At 44.5% G+C, this 25,382-nt stretch overlaps 2 protein-coding genes across 3 annotated transcripts in view; both read left to right on the top strand.

Annotated features, from left to right (window-relative positions):
- Window positions 1-126: 126 nt before the first annotated feature.
- LOC106576077 (single-stranded DNA-binding protein, mitochondrial) lies at window positions 127-3,309 on the top strand. 2 transcript variants are annotated; one of them, XM_014152956.2, is made up of 6 exons: window positions 127-239; window positions 1,133-1,205; window positions 1,326-1,383; window positions 1,556-1,784; window positions 2,034-2,122; window positions 2,220-3,309. In XM_014152956.2, the coding sequence occupies exons 2-6, from the start codon at window positions 1,182-1,184 to the stop codon at window positions 2,264-2,266; spliced, it is 447 nt and encodes a 148-aa protein (XP_014008431.1). In that variant the 5' UTR covers window positions 127-239; window positions 1,133-1,181; the 3' UTR covers window positions 2,267-3,309. The 2 variants fall into 2 exon arrangements, with proteins under 2 accessions (XP_014008431.1, XP_014008430.1); XM_014152955.2 differs by lacking the exons at window positions 127-239; window positions 1,133-1,205 and having other exon boundaries at window positions 1,284-1,383.
- A 261-nt stretch (window positions 3,310-3,570) lies between these two features.
- LOC106576076 (cyclic AMP-responsive element-binding protein 3-like protein 2) overlaps window positions 3,571-25,382 on the top strand; it is a 30,260-nt gene continuing 8,448 nt past the window's right edge. The window contains exon 1 of the mRNA XM_014152954.2: window positions 3,571-4,444. Coding sequence (XP_014008429.1) covers window positions 4,346-4,444 — 99 coding nt within the window. The 5' untranslated portion in view covers window positions 3,571-4,345. The remainder of the gene's footprint in view (window positions 4,445-25,382) is intronic.

Here is a 25,382-nt window from a genome sequence, read left to right as displayed (position 1 = left end):
TGTCACGCAGCTTCGTGGGATACAACATCCATACTATTTGGAAATAAAACCTACAGGTTGTGTAATGTCCCCCACATATAAAAAACTTCATCATCAACATCAATTTTTGAATTATAAAGTATTTGATCCAGCCCCCAGTATGAGCGGAACTGTCTATTGCCTTCTACAATGATTCCTTGACCTATATTAGCGACGGACCGGAAGCAGCATGTACTGAAGGATTTCGGTTACTGCATCATGTAAGTTTAATTAACTTGCTGTATGTCCTTAGACATATAACGATAAACAACAAGCATGCTAACATTTGTAGGACAAGTGTACTTTTTATGGCAGTTCATGTCTCGGCCCTATTATTAGCTATCTACCCACTCGCATTGCAACTAATGTAGCGAGCTAGCGGGGCATGACTGTAACATCAGTAGAGATTACAATGTAACGTTAGCAAGCCATTTACACATGGTTATAATGCGATACAATTGATTTTTGTGGAGACAATGTAGCTAGTTTACCACACTAACGTTAGCCTACCGACTGCTGCTTGAAATAGGTCTAACGTTACTATTGTTGTCTTCGATTTTAGCTAGCTACTATAGGTATTTGAATAATGATACCACGTTATTTAGATATAGTATCACACTGGCACTGCTACCCAAATATGTCAGGTGTGACTATAGAAGAAAGACAATTGTGCCCATGTAACTTGCTGGCTGTTAGTCAGGATTAACGCTCTTAACGGGTGGGTATAATTTGTGGAACGTTCCAACAGGAATCTGTTCCAGAAGCTTCGTAAATAACAAGATTGCCAACAACAACGCATACAAAGTTAGGGAGTGGGCCATTTCATTAAATTTGTCACTCGCCACGTTTATTCAGAAAAAAATTGTCTTCACTCTGGTAGCCTATGGACAAACATTAAGAATAAGCTACGTGGTGAGTTGTTCCCTATTCGGCAGCTAGTTATCTAGGTGAATTGATCATGCTACTTTGTATGCGTTGTTTGCTGGCAACCTTGTACTTTACTACGTTTTTGGAACGTATTCCTGTTGGAACGTTCCACAAATTATACCCACCCCTCTTAACTAATGCTCAGCCTCATCTTGAGAGGAAGTCAATTCGATACTCTTTCTTACAGTCTGTCTGTCCACTTTACTGTCATAAAGTACGTCCAGCAAACAGAGACGATGTTGAGAAACGGATCAGCACAGGTACGTGTGCAACACACCTGCTCCAGCTGTTCCCCCTTAATAGCTACTCTACTGTACTTTTGTGGCTGTGACTCCTTGGCAGATTGTAGTGTAATGTGTCTTTATGCCTCTTTCCTGCAGTTTTTCAGACAGCTGGTTAGACACCAGTCTACAGACGCCAGCCTGATCCTGGAGAGATGTAAGTTTAGACCGTCAGGGCACTTTCTCAGGTTTCTCATCTATTGATCTCACACAATCCAGACCAGCTGATGTCTGTTCGCTCCTCTTTCTTCCCCCATAGCTTTGACATGTGTGCACTCCTTAATGTCTCACCCTGTGGCTTTGACATGTGTGCACCCCCCACCACACAGCGATTAACCGTGTTCAGCTGCTGGGCCGTGTGGGGCAGGACCCTGTCATGAGACAGGTGGAGGGACGGAACCCCGTCACCATCTTCTCCATGGCAACCAACGAGATGTGGCGCTCCGGGGACGTGGAGACGTCCCCCGCTGGAGATGTCAGCCAGAAGACGACGTGGCACCGTGTGTCAATCTTCAAGCCTGGTCTGAGGGATGTGGCCTACCAGTATGTCAAGAAAGGGTATGTATGTTTTTCACCCTGTGTCACCCTGTATACTGTGGGTTGTCAATTTCTCAGACTTAGTTTCTATTTCCCTGGGGACTAGGAGCCTGATAAGTAAATATTTTTCAGTCTTATCTACTCATTTCAGTCTTATCTAATCAGAAGTGTCTTTACAGTAAACACACAGGTGATAACTGGTCTTATAACAATCTGAAGAAAACGTTGTATCAGTAACACATTCCTTGGTTCTGTGTGCCCCCGTTCTAGGTCGAGGGTTCTGGTGGAGGGGAAGTTGGATTACGGGGAGTACGTAGACAAGAACAACGTCAGACGCCAGGCTACCACCATCATTGCAGGTGAGAGAGGGGAACACACACTCAGACATATTTCACATTCACAGACATTTTATATTTTCATAACAATTACAAAATGTGATTATTTTCCCTTCTACAGACAACATTGTATTCTTAAGCGACAACATTCGAGAGAGGGATCAATAAAGGAAGTGGCACTCTTCATCTAGGAGGAAGACTAAAGCTCTTTCTGTGTAGCTACTCTATTGTCTATATATTAACTGACTGTTGAAGGAGCTGTGTGCCTGCTATCTAAATGGGACAGAACACAGTGTAACACGTCTCTGTTGACTGTAGAGAATGATAGAGGTCTATCTGACCCATTTATGATGTTGGTGAGCGCACGGGCAGCGCCATTGAGGCCATCTCCATTTTGAAGTAGTCAATTTTCTTCTTCTACTACTTCTATGAGTTGGTTAACAAACTGAAAGGGTTTGTACTGCCACCTAGAGTGTGTGGAACAAGTATAAACGCAAGGTTGGTGATTTACTGCCACCTGCAGTTATGGAATGTTTGCTCACGAGTATAATTCATTGGCTGATGACCTGGATGGAATTATTTGATCCTTCCTTAACCCATAGGCGGTACCATCCAGTTGACTACTTCAAAATGGTCAATGTCCTCAATGGCACTGCCCATGCTAAAACATGCTTATGAGTATTAAAGTACTCTATCATTCTCTATGAGTGCGCCAGGGTATACCTAAACATGTGGTTACACGTATGTATTTTAGCCACCAAAATTGTTAGGTTACTAATCTTAGTTTACGCCCATTTGTGCTATTCTTGGTGGAGTACAACTAATGGAACTGTGGTTCAAAGCAGGATGAAAAGGATCAGGCCTTAAAGGGGAGGACTTACGGTTGTTTTCCCAGAGAAGCCAAGTAACAGATGAGAAAAATAAGTGGGTAATGTGTGACTGACATAAGGCTGTACCCAAAACTATGACTGTGCCAGTTTCATATTGAATGTTATAACACCTGTTTTCTTCTAAGCATGTCTTTCTGTTCTATTTCAAAGATAGTTTGAAACTTGTAACTATGTTTATTTTCGGTTTCATTCCACTTTAAAAAGTAATTTTTTCCCTTCCTGAAATCACCAGATTCTCACCTCCATTCTGGCTTGGCAAATGTTGTACTCATGTTGTTTAATGTAGTTGTATGTATCATGTAGAATATACAATTTTTTCCAGAACTTTTGCCTTTCTCTTAATTTCAATATCCACACATTAGTGGAATACATTTCATGTTTCTTAGCAGAATGTCCTCTTTGACCTGTTTCTTGGCAGACCACTCAAGAGTTGCGGTTGAAGTTATTGCAGCGGGAAGTTGGCTATTCAAGCGCTTAACTTTTTTAAGCTTTAACGTGATTGGTTGATTTGCATTTCCGGGAAGGCAGTGTTTAGAACGAAGAATTCTTGTCTTTCTCTGATTTGTTACAACAAGTACCTTGATGTTATTTAATTGGCTTATTCGCTTGTCAATCAAAGACTCGGGCTCAAAGCCTTTGGATTGGTCGCAGACCCTGTTCAGTCACAGACGGTCTGAATAGAAGGACTCGTTTGATTGGTTTGACGCAGATGGACGGGAGCAGGTCTTAGTGTGGTGGTTGTAAATTCCTTATCAATTTCTGACCGAAATAATTGAAAAGTGTTCATGTGAACAGTCTCCATATACATTGTAGGTGTTGCGCGAAGTGTATATCCCTTGTATTGTATGTTGCCATTTATCTTGATACAACCTAGGCATATGAAATGCGAACACCGTAGGGTTTTAGTCTGATTAGATGTCGCTACTCCTCTCCCCACCCCCACCCACATTCCTGCCTGTCTGGTCTGTTCTGGCCGTGGGTAGCAAACTTCAGCAAGGAATAAGAGGAGGAAAAAGTCCATACAGCTCTGTGCCAACAAAATAAACAATACCCGACACGGGGCAGCCTTCCTCATGCTCTTTTGTTCACCTTTTCTTTAATATTGTAATTCGAAGACAACTGTTTTGTTGGCAGGACGACTGTGTATATTACGTCGTTGTAGCTACATCAACTTAACTACGTTTCTTCACTGAAGTTGAAATAACTGCGTGGACGGAGTAAGAAGTAACATTCTGCGGTTGATATCGCTGCAAGGTGGGTGAAGGAGTGTATTTGCCATCGGCGCTGCAAAGTATCATCAAGGGAACTGTCCTCATCTAACGACGCATTGTGAATCAGAGCGGTCGCATCGCCAAGGATGGAAATATTGGACAGTACTGAGTCCTTTTTACACTGGGATAGGAATCTCAGCGAGCTGTCGGAGCCTGGGGAAAACGAGCATGTCTTATACAGCACAGTAAGTTATAGATAGGCAAATATTATAAACTCTACCAACCATTATGGCACTGCCACACTTGTCAGTAACACTTGTGTTATTATTGATTACCATACCAAGGTTCTCGAGGTTTAAATATTCAACCATCAAAATCATCCGTTTTTTTTTATAGGATTTTGAATTGGGTCAGTGCTATTTTCAATGTAAACTATGATTAGCTTATTTATTGCCCTACATAGACACCCCACGAGTGAGGTAGGTCGATGGGCTAATTGATCAGTTATTTTGTTTTGGGCTGACAGTTAATGATGGATCCAGATGGCTCAGAGGATGGGAACCAGACACTTACACTAGGCTGAGACTTTCTCCGTTGTCTAGATTTGGTGTGACTGACTACATTTCCTTACTTCTTCCTCCAATGCCCTAGATTAGGGACACGAGCTGGAATCTTAAAACGTCAGTGAATCCACACCATGCTGGTCTGATTTCTGTGTATTGGACCAAGTCAACCCTTCTACCATCTACATCTTCCCAGTTCCAGTGTTCTCGAACTCTAGAATGCACATTGCGCTATAACATGCACCAGTGTTGTGCCCTCAGCAAAGCCATTGTTCTGAACACAGAACAGGGAACTGTGTCCACAGACCTGCAGATCCATACAGGCTGTGGGAATAGCAAATCCCAGGCCATGTGAGAAGAAACTGTACAACCTCTGTGTGAGTGAGTAGCAGGCTGTGTGTGTGAGCGGAGGAAAGGTTCATATTCTCAGATGGCACGAGAACAGAGCAGTGTCTTTGTTCAAGTCGCCCATGCCCCCCCCATGCCTTGAGTTTGAGCCTACACACACTCACTTTCTCTCCCCGGGGTTTGTTGACATGGCATTTCTCACAACAATGCCAACTGTTCTCAGTTGCAGAGCAGAGCTCTCACCTCCCCTGTTACTGATTGGTGTGTATGTGTGTGTGTACTCTGAGACCCCCATCTGGATCTCCCATCAGTGAGAAGGGCACATCTCTCTGCGTCTCCCTCCCACTGGGTACAAACCAATGTTGAATCAACATTATCAAGACTGGGCTTGAAATAGAATGAGTGGTTTTATGTAATTCTACTTCTATGGATTAGTGAGGCCGGAATTCAATCCAATCACGCCTTGTCTGCAGTGCACCCTTTAAAGGCAACGCACCACATTCGAGGAGGCCGTACATGTCAGCTCAATCCCGGACTAATTCTATTTGTACAATGCTCTCTTCGCTACTCATGCCTCATGCAGGTCTACATAACTCTTGTTTCTTACCACGATAACACAGCTAGTCTTTTTGAGGTGGCGTCATCACATCTCCTCTCCGCAACGACATATCTACACCACATTCCGTTCAGAGAAACCCCATCCGCTCTTCATAGATGACTGCTGGGAGATAGTCAGCCTGAAGGACAGTCATACGACTATCAGCTGTTATTTTTATTATATATTTGTCTTATATACCCAGGGCCGATCAGTCCTTAGAAAAACAACAGCATGACACTTACAGTAGCGAAGGCAACATATAGGAAAGGCAGTTGGCTGACTTAGGCAGAAAAGCTCATTCAGACTTAATGACAGACACTGATGTGGTTTCTGCTTAAAGAGGAGTTCTCAGAGAAAATGTATCTCTGCCCAAATACACTGCTCAAAAAAATAAAGGGAACACTTAAACAACACAATGTAACTCCAAGTCAATCACACTTTTGTGAAATCAAACTGTCCACTTAAGAAGCAACACTGATTGACAATACATTTCACATGCTGTTGTGCAAATGGAATAGACAACAGGTGGAAATTATAGGCAATTAGCAAGACACCCCCAATAAAGGAGTGGTTCTGCAGGTGGTAACCACAGACCACTTCTCAGTTCCTATGCTTCCTGGCTGATGTTTAAGTCACTTTTGAATGCTGGCGGTGCTTTCACTCTAGTGGTAGCATGAGACGAAGTCTACAACCCACACAAGTGGCTCAGGTAGTGCAGCTCATCCAGGATGGCACATCAATGCGAGCTGTGGCAAGAAGGTTTGCTGTGTCTGTCAGCGTAGTGTCCAGAGCATGGAGGCGCTACCAGGAGACAGGCCAGTACATCAGGAGACGTGGAGGAGGCCGTAGGAGGGCAACAACCCAGCAGCAGGACCGCTACCTCCGTCTTTGTGCAAGGAGGAGCAGGAGAAGCACTGCCAGAGCCCTGCAAAATGACCTCCAGCAGGCCACAAATGTGCATGTGTCTGCTCAAACGGTCAGAAACAGACTCCATGAGGGTGGTATGAGGGCCCGACGTCCACAGGTGGGGGTTGTGCTTACAGCCCAACACCGTGCAGGACGTTTGGCATTTGCCAGAGAACACCAAGATTGGCAAATTCGCCACTGGCGCCCTGTGCTCTTCACAGATGAAAGCAGGTTCACACTGAGCACGTGACAGACGTGACAGAGTCTGAAGACGCCGTGGAGAACGTTCTGCTGCCTGCCACATTCTCCAGCATGACCGGTTTGGCGGTGGGTCAGTCATGGTGTGGGGTGGCATTTCTTTGGGGGGCCGCACAGCCCTCCATGTGCTCGCCAGAGGTAGCCTGACTGCCATTAGGTACCGAGATGAGATCTTCAGACCCCTTGTGAGACCATATGCTGGTGCGGTTGGCCCTGGGTTCCTCCTAATGCAAGACAATGCTAGACCTCGTGGCTGGAGTGTGTCAGCAGTTCCTGCAAGAGGAAGGCATTGATGCTATGGACTGGCCCGCCCGTTCCCCAGACCTGAATCCAATTGAGCACATCTGGGACATCATGTCTCGCTCCATCCACCAATGCCACGTTGCACCACAGACTGTCCAGGAGTTGGCGGATGCTTTAGTCCAGGTCTGGGAGGAGATCCCTCAGGAGACTATCCGCCACCTCATCAGGAGCATACCCAGGCGTTGTAGGGAGGTCATACAGGCACGTGGAGACCACACACACTACTGAGCCTCATTTTGACTTGTTTTAAGGACATTACATCAAAGTTGGATCAGCCTGTAGTGTGGTTTTCCACTTTAATTTTGAGTGTGACTCCAAATCCAGACCTCCATGGGTTGATAAATTGGATTTCCATTGATTATTTTTGTGTGATTTTGTTGTCAGCACATTCAACTATGTAAAGAAAAAAGTATTTAATAAGATTATTTCTTTCATTCAGATCTAGGATGTGTTGTTTAAGTGTTCCCTTTTATTTTTTTTGAGCAGTATATTTACCAAGCGCTACAGTCCTGGTTTTCGCAAACATCTAGAATACGCCGTTGTTCGTTATCATGCACCTGGGGCCTGTTTTTGTCTTATTCGGCAAATCCCGCGGTTTAGCCTGTCTATTATCAGACAGCTGCAATATTGCTTTGTTTCTATCATACATTTTCCAGACATGATTCATCTTCTCCTATCTACGTACAAACATCATTTATATATTGCCTACAGCCTACCCGCCGTTCTATATATACTAATCAAGTACCAGTCTTGTGTGACGATCAAAGGAGGAACTCCCTAGGATCTAGTCATAAATCTATGGGTTTATAATACTCTGTCATTACCATCCCTGTGTGTGTTTTCCTGCGTACATCGTGGTATTATAGCAGTTGAAGTGAAGTTCCGATTGTTGCCCTCACCGTTCTTTCACAGCCCTACTGTGGAACTTACATTCTCCACTTTTATTACTTTATTAGTAGTAAATATGCTAACTATGCATCCTCTCTCAGACACTATCACTATCATGCTGTCAGCCTTGCACTTCTCTCTCTGTAAGAGTTGGACCAAAGGGTATGTATTGCTGTTTTGCAGCCAAGGCACAGTGTGTGTTGATGATGATGAAATTCTAAAGTTGTCTTGTCTATGGAGTCTTGTCCCTGAATCTGCCTAGCGACAGATCGAGCCATTGTGCAGACCATGGAGATAGACCTCTAGTGAGAACATTGTTTTATCGCTACACTCCTAGAAAAAAGGGTTCCAAAAGGGTTCTTCAGGTGTCCCCATAAGATAAACATTTTTGGTTCCATGTAGAACTCTCTGTGGAAAGGGTTCTAAATAGAACCCAAAATGTTTCTTCCTGGAACCAGAAGGCTTCTACCTGGAACCAAAAAGGGTTCTTCAAAGGGTTCTCCTATGGGGACTGCCGAAGAACCCTTTTAGGTTCTAGATAGCACGCAGACTGTACTGTTAGAGCTACTGAAGCGAACAGAGAAGGCGTCTTTGGTGAACGAGCCTATCACTACTGAGTCAGTGAGGTCGTAGCAGTGATTTAGCTAGGGAGAGTCTATTAACAGTAGAGGTCAACCAATTAATCGGAATGGCCGATTAATTAGGGCCGATTTTCAAGTTTTCATAACAATCGGAAATAGTTATTTTTGGACGCCGATTTGGCCGTTTATTTTTTTACACCTTTATTTAACTTCTATGGGCTAGGTGGGACACAGCCAGTGAAATATCAGGGCGGCAAATTCGAAAACAACAAAATGTCATAATTGAACTTTCTCAAACATACAACTATTTTACACCATTTTAAAGATACACTTCTCCTTGATGTAACCACATTGTCCGATTTCAAAAAGGCTATACAGCGAAAGGAAAACATTAGATTATGTTAGGAGAGTACATAGACAAAAATAATCACACAGACATTTTCCAAGCAAGGACATGTGTCAATAAAACCCAAAACACAGCTAAATGAAGCACTAACCTTTGACGATCTTCATCAGATGACACTCCTAGGATATTATGTTACACAATACATGTATGTTTTGTTCGATAAAGTTAATATTTATTTCCAAAAACAGCATTTTACATTGGCGCGTGATGTTCAGAAAATGTATTCCCACCAAAACGTCCGGTGAATGTGCACATCAATTTACAAAAATACTCATCATAAACGTTGACAAAATATATAACAATTATTTAAAGAATTATAGATGGACTACTCCTGGATGCAACCGCTGTGTCAGACTTTAAAATAGCTTTACGGAGAAAGCACATTTTTCAATATTCTGACTACATAGCTCAGCCATCACGGCGAGCTATTCAGACACCCGCCAAGTTCGGGGCAACCTAAACTCAGAATTAGTATTAGAAATATTCTCTTACCTTTGCTGATCTTCATCAGAATGCACTCCCAGGACTGCTACTTCCACAAGAAATGTTGTTTTGTTCGAAATAATCCATATTTATGTTAAAAATACCTCCATTTTGTTAGTGCGTACAGATCACTTATCCAAAGGCATAACGCGCGAGCGTGGAACCAGAGACGAAAAGTCAAAATGTTCCATTACCGTACTTAGAAGTATGTCAAACGCTGTTTAAAATCAATCTTTATGGTATTTTTAACGTAAAATTGCGATAATATTCCAACCGGACAATAGCACATTCATTTAAGAAGAAAAAGAAGGAACGGCGCGCTCGCGTGACTACGCATATCCAATCCCTTTGTTGCCAGGCAGACCACTCAGTAACTGGAAAATGCTCAAACCACTTTCTGAAGGCGTTGACAGCCAATGGAAGCCTTAGGAAGTGCAACGTCCCCCACAGACACTGTAGTTTCGATAGAGAATCAAAAGAATAACTTCAATTCTCAGACTTTCCACTTCCTGCTTGGATGTTTCTCAGGTTTTTGCCTGCCATATGAGTTCTGTTATACTCACAGACACCATTCAAACAGTTTTAGAAACTTCGGAGTGTTTTCTATCAAAATCTACTAATAATATGCATATTCTAGTTTCTGGGCCAGAGTAGTAACCTGTTTAAATTGGGTACGTTTTTCATCCGGCCGTGAAAATACTGCCCCCTAGCCCAGACAGGTTAATTTCTCATTGAATCACAGCCAACTTCGACAAACGGGTGATGATTTAACAAGCGCATTTGCGAAAAAAGCACTGTCGTTGCACCAATGTACCTAACCATAAACATCAATGCCTTTTTTAAAATCAATACACAAGTATATATTTTTAAACCTACATATTTAGTTAATATTGCCTGCTAACGTGAATTTCTTATAACTAGGGAAATTGTATCACTTCTCTTGCGTTCCGTGCAAGCAGTCAGGGTATATCCAGCAGTTTGGGCCGCCTGGCTCATTGCGAACTGTGTGAAGTCCATTTATTCCTAACAAAGGCCGTTATTAATAATGACATAACATTGAAGGTTGTACAATGTAACAGCAATATTTAGACTTAGGTATGCCATCCGTTAGATAAAATACGGAACGGTTCCGTATTTCACTGAATGAATAAATGTTTTGTTTTCGAAACGATAGTTTCCGGATTCGACCATTTTAATGACCAAAGGCTCGTATTTCTGTGTGTTATGTTATAGAGCAGTCTGACTGAGTGATGGTAGGCACCAGCACGCTCGTAAGCATTCATTCAAACAGCACTTTCGTGCGTTTGCCAGCAGCTCTTCGCAATGCTTCAAGCATTGTGCTGTTTATGACCTCAAGCCTATCAACTCCCGAGATTAGGCTGGTGTAACCGATGGGAAATGGCTAGCTAGTTAGCGGGGTGCGCGCTAGTAGTGTTTCAAACGTCACTCGCTCTGAGACTTGGAGTAGTTGTTCCCCTTGCTCTGCATGGGTAACGCTGCTTCGAGGGTGGCTGTTGTCGATGTGTTCCTGGTTCGAGCCCAGGTAGGAGCGAGGAGAGGGACGGAAGCTATACTGTTTCACTGGCAATACTAAAGTGCCTATAAAAACATCCAATAGTCAAAAGGTATATGAAATACAATTTGTATAGAGAGAAATAGTCCTATAATTCCTATAATAACTACAACCTAAAACTTGTTACCTGGGAATATTGAAGACTCAAGTTAAAAGGAACCACCAGCTTTCATATGTTCTCATATTCTGAGCAAGGAGCGTAAACGTTAGGTTTTTTACATGGCACATATTGCACTTTTACTTTCTTCTCCAACACTTTGTTTTTGCATTATTTAAACCAAATTGAACATGTTTCATTATTTATTTGAGGCTAAATTGATTTTATTGATGTATTATATTAAGTTAAAATAAGTGTTCATTCAGTATTGTTGTAATTGTCATTTACAAATAAACGGGGGGAAATCGGCCGATTAATCAGTATCGGCGTTGAAAAATCATAATTGGTCAACCTCTAATTAACAGCTCTGCTAGTTCAGCTCACCCTGCCTAGGCACCTGGATGACAGGAAGTCCCAGGTCTAAGATTCATAAATCTGAAGCCACCGGCCGCCCACAGGAGAACATCTGTATGCCCAAAACCAACACGTCTGCCACCCGCCAGGCATGCCGCTGTGTTTGTTCTGTCCATATTTAGAACGAATGAGAGCTACAGGAGAGGCCAGGGAGCAGAGATAGGCCTGAATGGACAGATTGTACCTCTTATGTGTCTGAATAGTAACAATACTTTATAGATATGTTTTGTGTAGTATATTAACATGTGGACATATTCATGACCATTATGTCTAGGAGTGTTCAGTGGAAACTCTACGACTGGTTTAAACTGATTTGAGTGTAGTGGAGTGAAATCAGAGGCAGCAGGATCACCCTGACATGCAGGTTTGGTTATCCCACCCCAGGTTACTGAAACCTCCTCTGTGGTGTCATGCAAATATTGTCTCTCTGAGAAAGTTGATTGCCAGAGGACATACAGTGCAGTACATCAATCAGCTCAGAGATGTATTAGGAGGGGGTAGGTGGAGGGTACGGTTGGCAGTCTTACTTTAATAGAGCCCTCTTTCTTTCTCTCTCTGTCAGTACTGTATATGCAGGTTGGACATGCCTATGAAGGACAGGGCGCACACTCACGCACGCACGCACGCACACACTCACGCACGCACACACACACACTGCTATTCAAACAGCGGGCTCTCTCCTACTGTGTGTGTGTACAGAGTGATGCCTGTTCTCCACTGGGGCAGGGCAGCCTGATCCTGTGTGGCCCGTCATAACAGACCGACACCCCCTCCCCACCCACCCATCTCTCTCTCTCTCTCTCTCTCTCTCTCTCTCTCACTCTCACTCTCACTCTCACACACACACACACAGGCTGAAAGGGCCGTCTGTGTGATGTCTGCTGGGAGGGAGGGTCACAGTCTGGGATGGGGCACACATGTGAATGCAAGCACACACATTCACACTCACATACAAGGCCACATTCACTCACTGCCCTAACCTTATTCTATTCAATATCAACTCCTTCATTTCAGGAGAGGATCATTTCCGTGGGAGAGGACGTGCACTGATTTGGTGATGTGTATTTGTGTGTGTGAAACATTCATATGTAAGGGAGTGTGTTAAGTACCGTGTCCTTTGCATATATTAGACAGCCTGTCAATCAGATTAGTCTGTGATTATGATGTGCTTTGAAGTGTGCGGTATATTTTTGTCCCTGTTCCAGCCCTACCCCTGTGCATGCGTTTATATGTAGGTGTGTTTTTGTCATTCCACAGCTTTCTTCTCTCCCACTGCATGTCACTGTCAGTCATTACTGTCGGTCATTCCTCCCAGGCATGTAGGTGCTTTGATCATCAGGAACAAATCCTATTTCTCTCCAGCAGATATTTAGATACAGTATCATTCAAACATGTTGCTATTCTTTTTTATACAACAGGTGGTTCTAATCCTGAATGCTGATTGGTTAAAACGGCATTCCAGCCGGTGTCTATTCCACAAGTTACCACCAGATAAATCTATGATGTTAAAATGCCTATTTACTCTGTTCCATCTGACTGCGCAATCCACTGTCTCATCAGCCCAGCCAGGCAATTTATAAACCTGATCTCCACTATAAAAAGCCTCTAGACATTATCTCACATTTCTTTTAGACTAACATTTAGTTTCCAACAGCAGAGATTTGCATAAACCTTTGCTGTCTGTCTCTCTGACATTTTCAACATTGTTTCAATATTGAAATTCGATTTCCAGATGTCCCATCGTAATGAACGTGTCGGGATGAGACAGACAGGAAGGCAACTTTTCTCAGCCAGTCGAAATCATGAATCAGCATCATTTTTAGGGATATACAGTACCAGTCAAAAGATTGGACTAACCTACTCATTCCAGGATTTTTCTTTATTTTTACTGTTGAAAAACAAATGATTGTCCCATTAAGCGCAAACCAGTAGCCATGCTGGTTAAGTGTGCCTTGAATTCTAAATAAATCACAGACAGTGTCACCAGCAAAGCACCATCACACCTCCTCCTCCATGCTTCATGGTGTGAACCACACATGCGGAGATCATCTGTACACCTACTCTGCGTCTCACAAAGACACGGCGCTTGGAACCAAAAATCTCAAATTTGGACTCATCTGGACAGATTTCCACCGGTCTAATGTCCATTGCTTGTGTTTCTTGGCCCAAGCAAGTCTTTAGTAGTGGTTTCTTTGCAGCAATTCAACCATGAAAGCCTGATTCACGCAGTCTCCTCTGAACAGTTGATGTTGAGATGTCTGTTACTTGAACTCTGTGAAGCATTTATTTGGGCTGCAATCTGAGGTGCAGTTAACTCTAATGAACTTATCCTCTGCAGCAGAGGTAACTCTGGGTCTTCCTTTCCTGTTGCGGAGAGCCAGTTTTATCATAGCGCTGGATGGTTTTTGAGACTGCACTTTTCCGTATTGACTGACCTTCATGTCTTAAAGTAATGATGGACTGTTATTTCACCTTTGCTTATTTGAGCTGTTTTTGCCATGATATGGACTTGGTCTTTTACTAAATAGGGCTATCTTCTGTATACCACCCCTACCTTGTCACAACACAACTAATTGGCTCAAACGCTTTAAGAAGGAAATAAATTCCACAAATTAATTTTTAACAAGGCACACCTGTTCATTGAAATGCATTCCAGGTGACGACCTCATGAAGCTGGTTGAGAGAATGCCAAGAGTGTGCAAAGCTATCATCAAGGCGAAGAGTGGCTACTTTGAAGAATCTCAAATATAAAATATATTTTAATTTGTTAGACTTTTTTTGTTACTACATGATTCCATATGTGTTATTTCATAGTTGTGTTGTCTTCACTATTATTCTACAATGTAGAAAATAGTAAAAAGTTAAGAAAAACCCTGGAATGAGTAGGTTTGTCCAAACATTTGATTGGTACTGTATATACAAAGAACTATCAATAGAAAACAGGTAAAACGAAATGAAGTGCAGCTAATTTGCAGTCTTTCCAGTTTCAGTTAGACGTGATTGTGTTAGCTGTGTTGTAGGTTACCTTGTCTGAACAAGTGTCCTGACGAGAGCACTTTTTCTATGCCAGGCGAAATCGTGCCTCATTGTTATGGATGTATCCAAATAAATGTCACTAGAAAAACAGCTTAAACAAATGCAGCTACTGTTGTTATTCTGTCTGCACTGTTTGACGTGACTGTAAGTTAGCCGTAGTTGACTAGCTAGCAAGCAAGTGATAAGAACATTGCCAGCCAGTATGGCAATGGAACATTTAGAACGAACGACTGGGGCGCATCCATAGATACAGAGCAAAAAGACTGAATGACTGGGTCTCGTCCATAGATACAGAACAAAAAGACTGAACGACTGGGTCGCATCCATAGATACTGAACAAAAAGACTGAACGACTGGGTCTCGTCCATAGATACAGAACAAAAAGACTGAACGACTGAGTCGCGTCTCTGGTAACCGAACCGATAGAACGAACGACCAGCCGGCTTGGGTAGCAACCTTAGATTTGTGTCGGGACTATATCTTGTGGAAGGATGAAAAAGTATGAATAAATTCATCAAAATAACCTTTATAATTGAAATATGTAAATCATTATTTGAATATGTTGGTAACCCGTTGTATAAAAGTGATAAAACCCTCGAAGCCAGTGTTTGGAGGATATATTGACACGGTTCGACTTCGTCTCGGGCCTAACAACAGCCGTGCCAATATGTCCTCCAAACACTGGCTTCTCAAGGGTGAGGTGCTGTACTGGATATTCTGGTTCTTTAGACAAAAGGAAATATTTGCAATACTCAAACAATAACAATAACATATTGGAAAGATCAACTCTGAAAAATGAGTGGTCTTCTACTTACTGGCTATGGTGGTGTGTTGCGTGCCTCTTCCACATATTTCATAAATCCTTATTGAAGTGAAACCATCCTTGATACTGGAAGGTACCTGTACCATACTCAACTTCCTGTCACGTAACCATGGCAATGGCTGCTCTTTAACCATGTATGCTTTGGAAATGGCACCCTTTTCCTTTTCTAGTGCACTACTTTTGACCAGAGCGTCTCCAACCCCTCCACTGTGAAGTCTTCCTCCGCACTCCATTTAGCTTTTCTTCTGTTCTGAAGCCGGACATTCATAGTTACTGTAGGGTTGTAATTAGTGTGTGTGAGAGGGGTCATTACTCCTAACCCGCAGCAGCTAGCTTCCACGCTCTACAGCACAGCTACATTTACACTCACCCTTTCTTGCCCTCGCTTGAGGCCCTGGTTAGCTGTTAACTGGTACTGTGTGTGTGTACCGGTTGTTGGCTATGCTTCTCTTTAGAGTAGGGCATGGTGTCCCAGCCCTAAAAGGGGAGAGGAGCCAAATCCTACAGTAGCCTAGTAAGGATATAGTTTGGCCTAGTAATCAGAGTTCTACAACATGATCCAGTTACTCTATGTACTCATATTTCCCTGCTCTCTGTGTCGTCTTACTGACGAAGCTGTTTAGGATAGAAGCAGACATTTTGTCAGGGCTTTAGTAGTTTGTGTTTTAATAGTCGTTTTTTTTCTCACCTGGAACCCATTTCCTGGGCTGTTCACAAGTTTTAACTCCATATCCTTCGTCCCTTCCATCTCTCTCACCCGCTCCCTTTTTAACCCTATAACTTACTGCTTCCTCTATCCTTCCTCCTTTTTCTCCTCTCTTCCCTCGAGGCAAGGTGGGGGAAGGGACAGTCAAGGTGAACATGCCTGCTCCTGCCCCATAGTCTAAACACGGCTCCTTCACCTCTCTGATGCCTCTCTCTCCCTGCATTTTTACATTGACATCCTTTTCCTATGTGATGATGTTATCCAGAGGGACATTTAATTGAGTGCTTTCAGAACAACTTAATAAAAGCATGGTTGTTGTTGTTTCCCTCAGCAGGCTTGTAAGCCTTTCACTGGATGCCCTTTATGTTGAAGGGGACTGTGACTCTGAACCAAACCCACTAGACTCACACAGAGAGAACGCTTGATCAACAGTTGAAGGACGTCAGTGGGGCAGAGTGACTGCATGGCCGGTCACTGTGTCAGAACAGGCCTGGAAAAAGTGAAATGTCACTGAAGCGGGGTGTGTGAGTTCTGGACTCAATTAAGCTGCCTTGGTAGGAAACCATGGGAGACAGAGTTTTCCAGACACTAGTCATCTTCCACCCTCTTGTATCTCTGCCTCTCTCTCTCTCTTTCCCTCCCCTGCCTCCCTCCCTCCATCTTTCCATTTCAGATCCTGCTGCTTAGTCTGACTGCCAAGGGTGTGTGTGTCTGATAACACTTTGAGTCACTGTCTGAACTCTGACCCCGAGCATGTTCAACTCACGAGCTCAACGGTCAGTCATTAAGATAATCTGAAATTCATCAACAACAAATGACATTTTTACTACTTTCATCCACATTTTTTTTGCTCGTTTTTAGTCATCTTTTTCAGATCCAACTGCCCTCCCCAACCACATAGGATACACACTTTCCCATAAAGTGAATTGCTTTTCAAAGTAGTCCACTATGTGGGAAATAGGGTGTCACTCACAGGAGGCGGTGAGAGGAGGACGGCTCATAACAATGGCTGGAATGGAGTGAAAAGAAGGGTATCAAACACATGGAATCCACGTGTTTGATGCCATTCCATTAATTCCGTTCCAGCATTTCAATGAAGGTGCCACCAGCCGCCTGTAGTGTCAATGTACCTTTTAGTAATGTAATTTAGCCATGTCCTTTGTCATGCAGTAGTTTCCCCTTCTCAGTTCACACGACTGCTTCTAGTGATTATCTTCTGAAGCACAGTGTGTGGAGAGTCAACACATCACACTGGTTTAACATCACACCCACTGGTAGTAGTATCCTGCAATTACAGACAACCCCCTCCCGCACTCCTCCACCTAATCCTATCCAATCAGTGGGTCTCATCGGTCATTCTGACGCCTGACCCTTCACCCTGCCCAGAGGGGGATAACTGGGTCACATAGCGGTCGTGTTTGGTTGAAGTGAATGGTCACAACTTTTGAAAATGAAGAATACTGCATGAGATTCAGTGTTCCGTTTAAAAATATATATATATCCTTTTTCTGTGGAGCATCACCATGGGATTGGATCGTATCATTGCATTGGTCCAAAGGACAGGAACACAACCCTGGCTTCAGTTGGTCCCTTCAGTCCCAGCCCCCCCCAGTCTGAAACCCCACTAAACCCCCAGTCTGAGCCCTGTTTCTGGGCCTCTGTCCTGACGTCAGCCCGTAATAACCCCCAGACACAGCTGGAGCTCCAGGCCTGCAGAGTGTTCATTCCTGCCGGGATAACACCAATATCAGCCAACTACAACAGTCAGAACAGGGCCTCAGTCTTTATCATAGTTGTTTTGAGTTGAAGACACTCTGTCCTGCTTCCTATCTGAGCCATCAGTCTTAGGGGTGTGTGGCTATGATGCAATGACTAATGCTACATGACTAGGTTGCACATGGAAGGCATCCAAAGCAAACGCACATGTGCCGTGTGTGTGTGTGTCATTATCAGTGAGTCCGTTCACAAGGAAGAGTCCAGGGCAAGGTACAGCCTCATGCGCACACACACATACAGGCGTGGTTTATATATGTGTGTGTGAGAGTCATTTCTTCCTCTCTCTTTCAGTGCACATCTGGTTTTTCAGGGGAAGATATTGCGTCATCAATTCTGCCTCTTCCCTTCCCCCATGCTTAACCGACTTCCTCTCTTTGCCTAAGCACACTAAACACACACAAACACACACACATTTATGCCATGGGGGGTCAGCAATTACAGAACACCACAGAAATTCTTTCAAACCCTTCTCATCCCTCTCGACTTCAATCAAATCAACTTGTATTTGTCACATATACCGAATACAACAGGTGTAGACCTTACTGTGAAATGCTGACTTACAAGCCCTGAACCAACAATGCAGTTCAAGATATAGAGTTAAGAAAATATTTACTAAATAAAATAAAAAGTAAAATAACAATAATGAAGCTATATACAGGGGGTACCGGTACTGAGTCAATGTACAGGGTTACAGGTTAGTTGAGGTAATTTGTACATACCAACTCAGCAAAAAAAGAAGCATCCCTTTTTCAGGACCCTGTCTTTCAAAGATAATTCATAAAAATCCAAATTACTTCACAGATCTTCATTGTTAAGGGTTTAAACACTGTTTCCCATGCTTGTTCAATGAACCATAAATAATTAATGAACATACACCTGTGGAACAGTCGTTAAGACACTAACAGCTTACAGACGGTAGGCAATTATGAAAACTTAGGACACTAAAGAGGCCTTTCTAATGACTCTGAAAAACACCAAAAGAAAGATGCCCAGGGTCCCTGCTCATCTGCGTGAACGTGCCTTAGGCATGCTGCAAGGAGACATGAGGACTGCAGATGTGGCCAGGGCAATAAATTGCAATGTCCGTACTGTGAGACGCCTAAGACAGCGCTACAGGGAGACAGGACGGACAGCTGATCATCCTCGCAGTGGCAGACCACATGTAACAACACCTGCACAGGATCGGTACATCCGAACATCACACCTGCGGGACAGGTACAGGATGGCAACAACAACTGCCTGAGTTACACCAGGAATGCACAATTCCTCCATCAGTGCTCAGACTGTCCGCAATAGGGTGAGAGAGACTGAGGGCTTGGAGGCCTGTTGTAAGGCAGGTCCCCACCAGACATCAACGGCAACAACATCGCCTATGGGCACAAACCCACCATCGCTGGACCAGACAGTACTGGCAAAAAGTGCTCTTCACTGACGAGTCTCGGTTTTGTCTCAGCAAGGGGTGATGGTCGGATTCACGTTTATCGTCAAAGGAATGAGTGTTATATCGAGGCCTGTACTCTGGAGCGGGATCGATTTGGAGGTGGAGGGTCCGTCATGGTCTGGGGCGGTGTGTCACACCATCATCGGACTGAGCTTGTTGTCATTGCAGGCAATCTCAATGCTGTGCGTTACAGGGAAGACAGCCTCCTCCCTCATGTGGTACCCTTCCTGCAGGCTCATCCTGACATGACCCTCCAGCATGACAATGCCACCAGCCATACTGATCGTTCTGTGCGTGATTTCCTGCAAGACAGGAATGTCAGTGTTCTGCCATGACCAGCGAAGAGCCCAGATCTCAATCCCATTGAGCACGCCTGGGACCTGTTGGATCGGAGGGTGAGGGCAAGGGCCATTCCCCCCAGAAATGTCCGGGAACTTGCAGGTGCCTTGGTGGAAGAGTGGGGTAACATCTCACAGCAAGAACTGGCAAATCTGGTGCAGTCCACGAGGAGGAGATGCACTGCAGTACTTAATGCAGCTGGTGGCCACACCAGATACTGACTGTTACTTTTGAGTTTGACCCTCCCCTTTGTTCAGGGACACATTATTCCATTTCTGTTAGTCACCTGTTTGTGGAACTTGTTCAGTTTATGTCCCAGTTGTTGAATCTTATGTTCATACAAATATTTACACATGTTAAGTTTTCTGAAAATAAGCGCAGTTGACAGTGAGAGGATGTTTCTTTTTTTGCTGAGTTTAGGTAGGGGTAAAGTGACTATGCATAGATAATAAAGAGCGGGTAGCAGTAGTGTAAAATCAAAGGGGAGGGGGTCAATGTAAATAATCCGGGTGGCCATTTTATTAGTTGATCAGCAATCTTATGGCTTTGGGGGTAGAAGCTGTTAATGAGCCTTTTGGACCTAGACTTGGCACTCCGGTAATGCTTGCCGTGCGGTAGCAGAGAGAACAGTCTATGACTTGGATGACGAGTCTTGGACAATTTTTTGGGCCTTCCTCTAACACCGCCTAGTATATAGCTCCTGGATGGCAAGAAGCTTGGTCCCAGTGATGTACTGGGCCGTACGCACTACCCTCTGTAGCGCCTTGCGGTCGGATGCCGAGCAGTTGCCATACCAGGTGGTGATGCAACCGGTCAGGATGCTCTCGATGGTGCAGCTGTAGAACATTTTGAGGATCTGGGGACCCATGTCTCCTGAGGGGGAAAAGTTGTTGTCGTGCCCTCTTCACAACTTTCTTAGTGTGTTTGGACCATGATAGTTTGTTGGGGATGTGGACGCCAAGGAACTTGAAACTCTCGACCCGCTGCACTACAGCTCCGTCGATGTTAATAGGGGCCTGTTCGGCCCGCCTTTTCCTTTAGTCCACGATCAGCTCCTTTGTCTTGCTCACATTGAGGGAGAGGTTGTTGTCCTGACACCACACTGCCAGTTCTCTGACTTTCTCCCTATAGGCTGCCTCATCATTGTTGGTGATCACGCCTACCATTGTTTTGTCGTCAGCAAACTTAATGATGGTGTTGGAGTCGGGCTTGGCCACGCAGGCATGGGAGAACAGGGAGTACAGGAGGGACTAAGCACACACCCCTGAGGGGCCCCAGTGTTGAGGATCAGCGGGGCAGATGTGTTGTTGCCTACTGTTACCACTTGGGGGCGGCCCGTCAGGAAGCCTAGGATCCAGTTGCAGAGGGAGGTGTTTAGTCCCAGGGTCCTTAGCTTAGTGATGAGCTTTGTGGGCACTATGGTGTTGAATGCTTTGCTGTAGTCAAAGAACAGCATTCTCACATAGGTGTTCCTTTTGTCCAGGTGGGAATTGGCAGTGTGGAATGTGATTGAGATTGCGTCATCTGTGGATCTGTTGGGGTGGTATTTGAGTGGATGATGGAGTTGATGTGAGTCATGACCAGCCTTTCAGAGCACTTCATGGCTACCGACGTGAGTGCTACGGGGCGGTAGTCATATAGGCAGCTTAGCTTCGCTTCCTTGGGCACAGGGACTATGGTGGTCTGCTTGAAACATGTAGGTATTACAGACTCGGTCAGGGAGAGGTTGAAAATGTCAGCGAAGACACTTACCAGTTGGTCCGCACGTGCTCTGAGTACATGTCCTGGTAATCCGTCTGGCCCCGCGGCCTTGTGAATGTTGACCTATTTAAAGGTCTTGCTCACATCAGCTACGGAGGGCACGATCACACAGCTGGTGCTCTCATGCATGCTTCAGTGTTGCTTGCCTTGAAGCGAGCATAAAAGGCATTTAGCTCGTCTGGTAGGCTCGCGTCATTGGACAGCTCACGGCTGGGTTTCCCTTTTTTAGTCCAGCATCAGAGCCGGTGTAGTAGGATTCAATCTTAGTCCTGTATTGACGCTTTGCCTGTTTGATGGTTCGTCTGAGGGCATAGCAGGATTTCTTCTAACCGTCCGGATTAGTGTCGTGCTCCTTGAAAGCGGCAGCTCTAGCCTTTAGCTCGGTGCGGATGTTGCCTGTAATCCAACAGTATCCCCGTAGGCCCTACTCTGTCGTGTGTGTGTGTGGGTGGGTGTGCAGAAACCATCCGTCTACCTGCTGGAGAAGGAGTCAGAGAGTCAAGTTACAGCCCCTCACCCAAACACCCCTAACAACACCTCATTACCTCACCCATCCCTCACCCCCACTCCAGATCCCCCAACCCAGCTCCCACCGTGCCAGGCCTGAGACAAAGAGGCATTCTCTCCCATCAGGAGCACCAGTAGCACCTCTGAACCAGAGGGAGCCCAACCCAATGACCCACATCCCCCTGCACGACTAGGCCTCACACACCACCACAACCCCGCCGCCCCAGCCCCCTCCTCTATTTTATGTCCCTGAATAGACAAGGTAATGACAGACAGGGAGAAGGCTTGTGGTTCAGTAGGCCTCTACAGAGTCTAACCTCTCCCTAGAGACCTCCAACACCATAGAAGACTGCCAGAGATCCATTCCTCTCCTCCCTTCTCCTCTTCTCCCTCCTCCTCTTCTGAAGCTAGTCAACACCCAACCGTTTTCTCACCATAATCACTATCACAATCATCATCTCACCAAACCATAACTGTCACACAGCACATGATGACAAGGGACAAACGTGATGGATAGGGGTGTGTCTGTCTGTGGTCGTCCTGGTAAGGGTCCAGAGTTTCCTGTGTGACAATCGCTGGGGACGGCTGTCCGGTTACTGGGAGACGTGAGCGTCCGTGTAAATTGTAAATTGTAAATTGTTGTCTGTTGGTTAGTGATTCGGTGTGACGTAGCCAGCAGTCCTTTCTCCTCTCTCCTCACCCCTCTCTCTCCTCTCCCCTCACCTCTCTTCCAACTTGTCTCCCCCTCTCCCCTTCTCTCTCCTCTCTTTTCCCCTCCCCTTCCCCCTCTCTCTTCTCCCCTACCCAAGCACAGGCCAGATGCAGGGTGAGACACTTTTTAGACACAGTTAACACGAGGCCCATTTTGTGTGTGTGTTAATATAAACATAGTGACTAAACACACACCAGCCTGTTAGAGGATTGCAGAGAGGCATGCCTGAAAGGATCTGAATTCCTACTCCTTATATACCCACATAACTCCTTATGGAGAGTTGGAGTCATACAGTAGTATGTGTGTGTATATGAGTTGTTTGTGTACTATTTAAATCATGTGTACAGGACTGAGTGTTTTCCTATGGTGGTTTAGAGCGTATAGAGCCATATAGGGAAACGACTAGGGTATAACTAGGGTATGTAACAGGATGTTTAGCGTGTAGAGTGGGTTCGAGGTCACTGACTCTACTGGAGTAGGCCTGCTGGACAGATTAGCATTTGTATTGAGTTCCCTTCCAGCTGGACATGTAGAAAACATTACAAGTGGAAAAAGAGCGGAAAGAACATTTCAATGGCGAGTGGTCAGTTTTGTCTCACTCCCTCAGCCTCCCTTTCTTTCTCTCTTGCTCTCTCTCTCTCTCTTGCGCTCTCTCTCTCTCTCTCTCTCTCTCTCTCGCGCTTCTCTCTCTCTCTCTCTCTCTCTCTCTCTCTCTCTCTCTCTCTCTCTCTCTCTCTCTCGGCCTGAATCAGACTGTAATTGAACCCACATGCCTGGCTTCCTGCCATCTCTACCCTTCTCTCCTTGCGCTCCCTCTCTCCTTGTGCTCCCTCTTTCTTTCTTTCTCTCTCCGTCTCCCTCTCCTTCTTACCCCTTTCACATTCTCCAGTGTGTTCATCACTTTTTCCGCCTACTGTCTTCTCTTTTCCCATTTGTCATTCTACCCTTTTCCTCTGAATGTTGCTCTCTGTTTTCCAACTAGATGATATCCATAAAGTGTTTCCTCTGCCCACTCTCTGAGATGCTACCAAGGACACGTTCTCCAGATGCTTCCAATCCCCTGCTGTGGCAGTTTAGAGACAGGCCCTGTCCGGCTAATACTCCTATTGGCTCAGGTCTGTGAGTTCTGCCCGGAGACAGAACTGTAGTCTAGAGCAGGTGAAGGTTATAAGTTATGCATGTGCTTCCAGGGAACTGAATTGTGGGTGGAATCAGGTCAATAACGTAACTGTTTGGCTGACTCGGTGGTTTTCCAGGATACTGCAATACAACCTGAACGGTTGGCTCCAAATCCTACGGAGTAATGCTTCTTAGCATTACTGTGAAATCTGTAGGCCTATTCGTTTTAATAACGTCCGTACTTTAAATGTCTCTGGTGTTCTTCTTCTTAGTTTTAAACAGGAAGTTAAAGACTGCTGTTTGCTCTCTAAGCAGCTGTGGAAGTTGTTGAGTGTGCCTTTATTTTGTGAGTGCAAAAGGCCTTTGTTTCGCGAGGTTGTTGTCTCTGTGGATCTTTTTGTTAATGAGCAACACATTGAAACATCCCTCCCTCCTCCCTTTTCCTCAGCTCTACAGTAACACTGTCCCCTACTGTACAACATCACCCCACTCTCTGCACACACACACACACACACACACACACACACACACACACACACACACACACACACACACACACACACACACGCACGCACACATTATACACTACCGTTCAAAAGCTTGGGGGTCACTTAGAAATGTCCTTGTTTTTGAAATAAAAGCATTTCTTTTGTCCAATAAAATAACATCAGATTGATCACAAATACAGTGTAGACATTGTTAATGTTGTAAATGACTATTGTAGCTGGAAACGGCAGATTCTTTATGGAATATCTAGATAGGCGTACAGAGGCACATTATCAGCAACCATCAATCTTGTGTTCCAACGGCACGTTGTGTTAGCTAATTCAAGTTTATCATTTTAAAAGGCTAATTAATCATTAGAAAACCCTTATGCAATTATGTTAGCACAGCTGAAATCTGTTGTTCTGGTTAAAGAAGCAATAAAACTGGCCTTCGTTAGTAGAGTATCTGGAGCATCAGCATTTGTGGGTTCGATTACAGGCTCAAAATGGCCAGAAACAAAAACCGTGCTTTGTTTCTGGCCATTTTGAGCCTGTAATCGAACCCACAAATGCTCCAGATACTCAACTAGTCTAAAGAAAGCCAGTTCTATTGCAAAATGTAGCTATTAGCTACAAACAAAATCTGGCCTAGTCTGACCATATTACTGTTCTAGCTGGCTGATAGGCGTTAGTAGGTAGGTCATGTTAAAGAGAGGTAGAGAAGTACATAACCTGAAAAGAGGTATAGAGGTAGATAGTTAAATAGTATACACCCATCTGATAATGACTTTCAAGTGCAGGGTACAATACCGTCACGCACGTTGAACGCTCCCTCAGTTTATTGAGGTAACTTCTTTGACAGGAAGGTCTTCATGATGACATGACAGAGGTAGGGAATCTAAAAAAAAACGGGGGGGGGCAGAGAGGGGAAGAAACATTGGAGCACCTGAACAGCTGAGGTTGAGAGGCCTGTCCTAACCTGTCCTAACCTGTCCCATGCAGTGATGAGAAATTAGAGTTTTTTGGGGGGGTCACATCAAGAAAGGAAGATGGGAAGGAA

Source organism: Salmo salar, chromosome ssa17 (assembly GCF_905237065.1).
Source record: "Salmo salar chromosome ssa17, Ssal_v3.1, whole genome shotgun sequence".
Lineage (NCBI taxonomy): Eukaryota > Metazoa > Chordata > Actinopteri > Salmoniformes > Salmonidae > Salmo > Salmo salar.
This window is presented reverse-complemented; position numbering and strand designations above follow the sequence as displayed.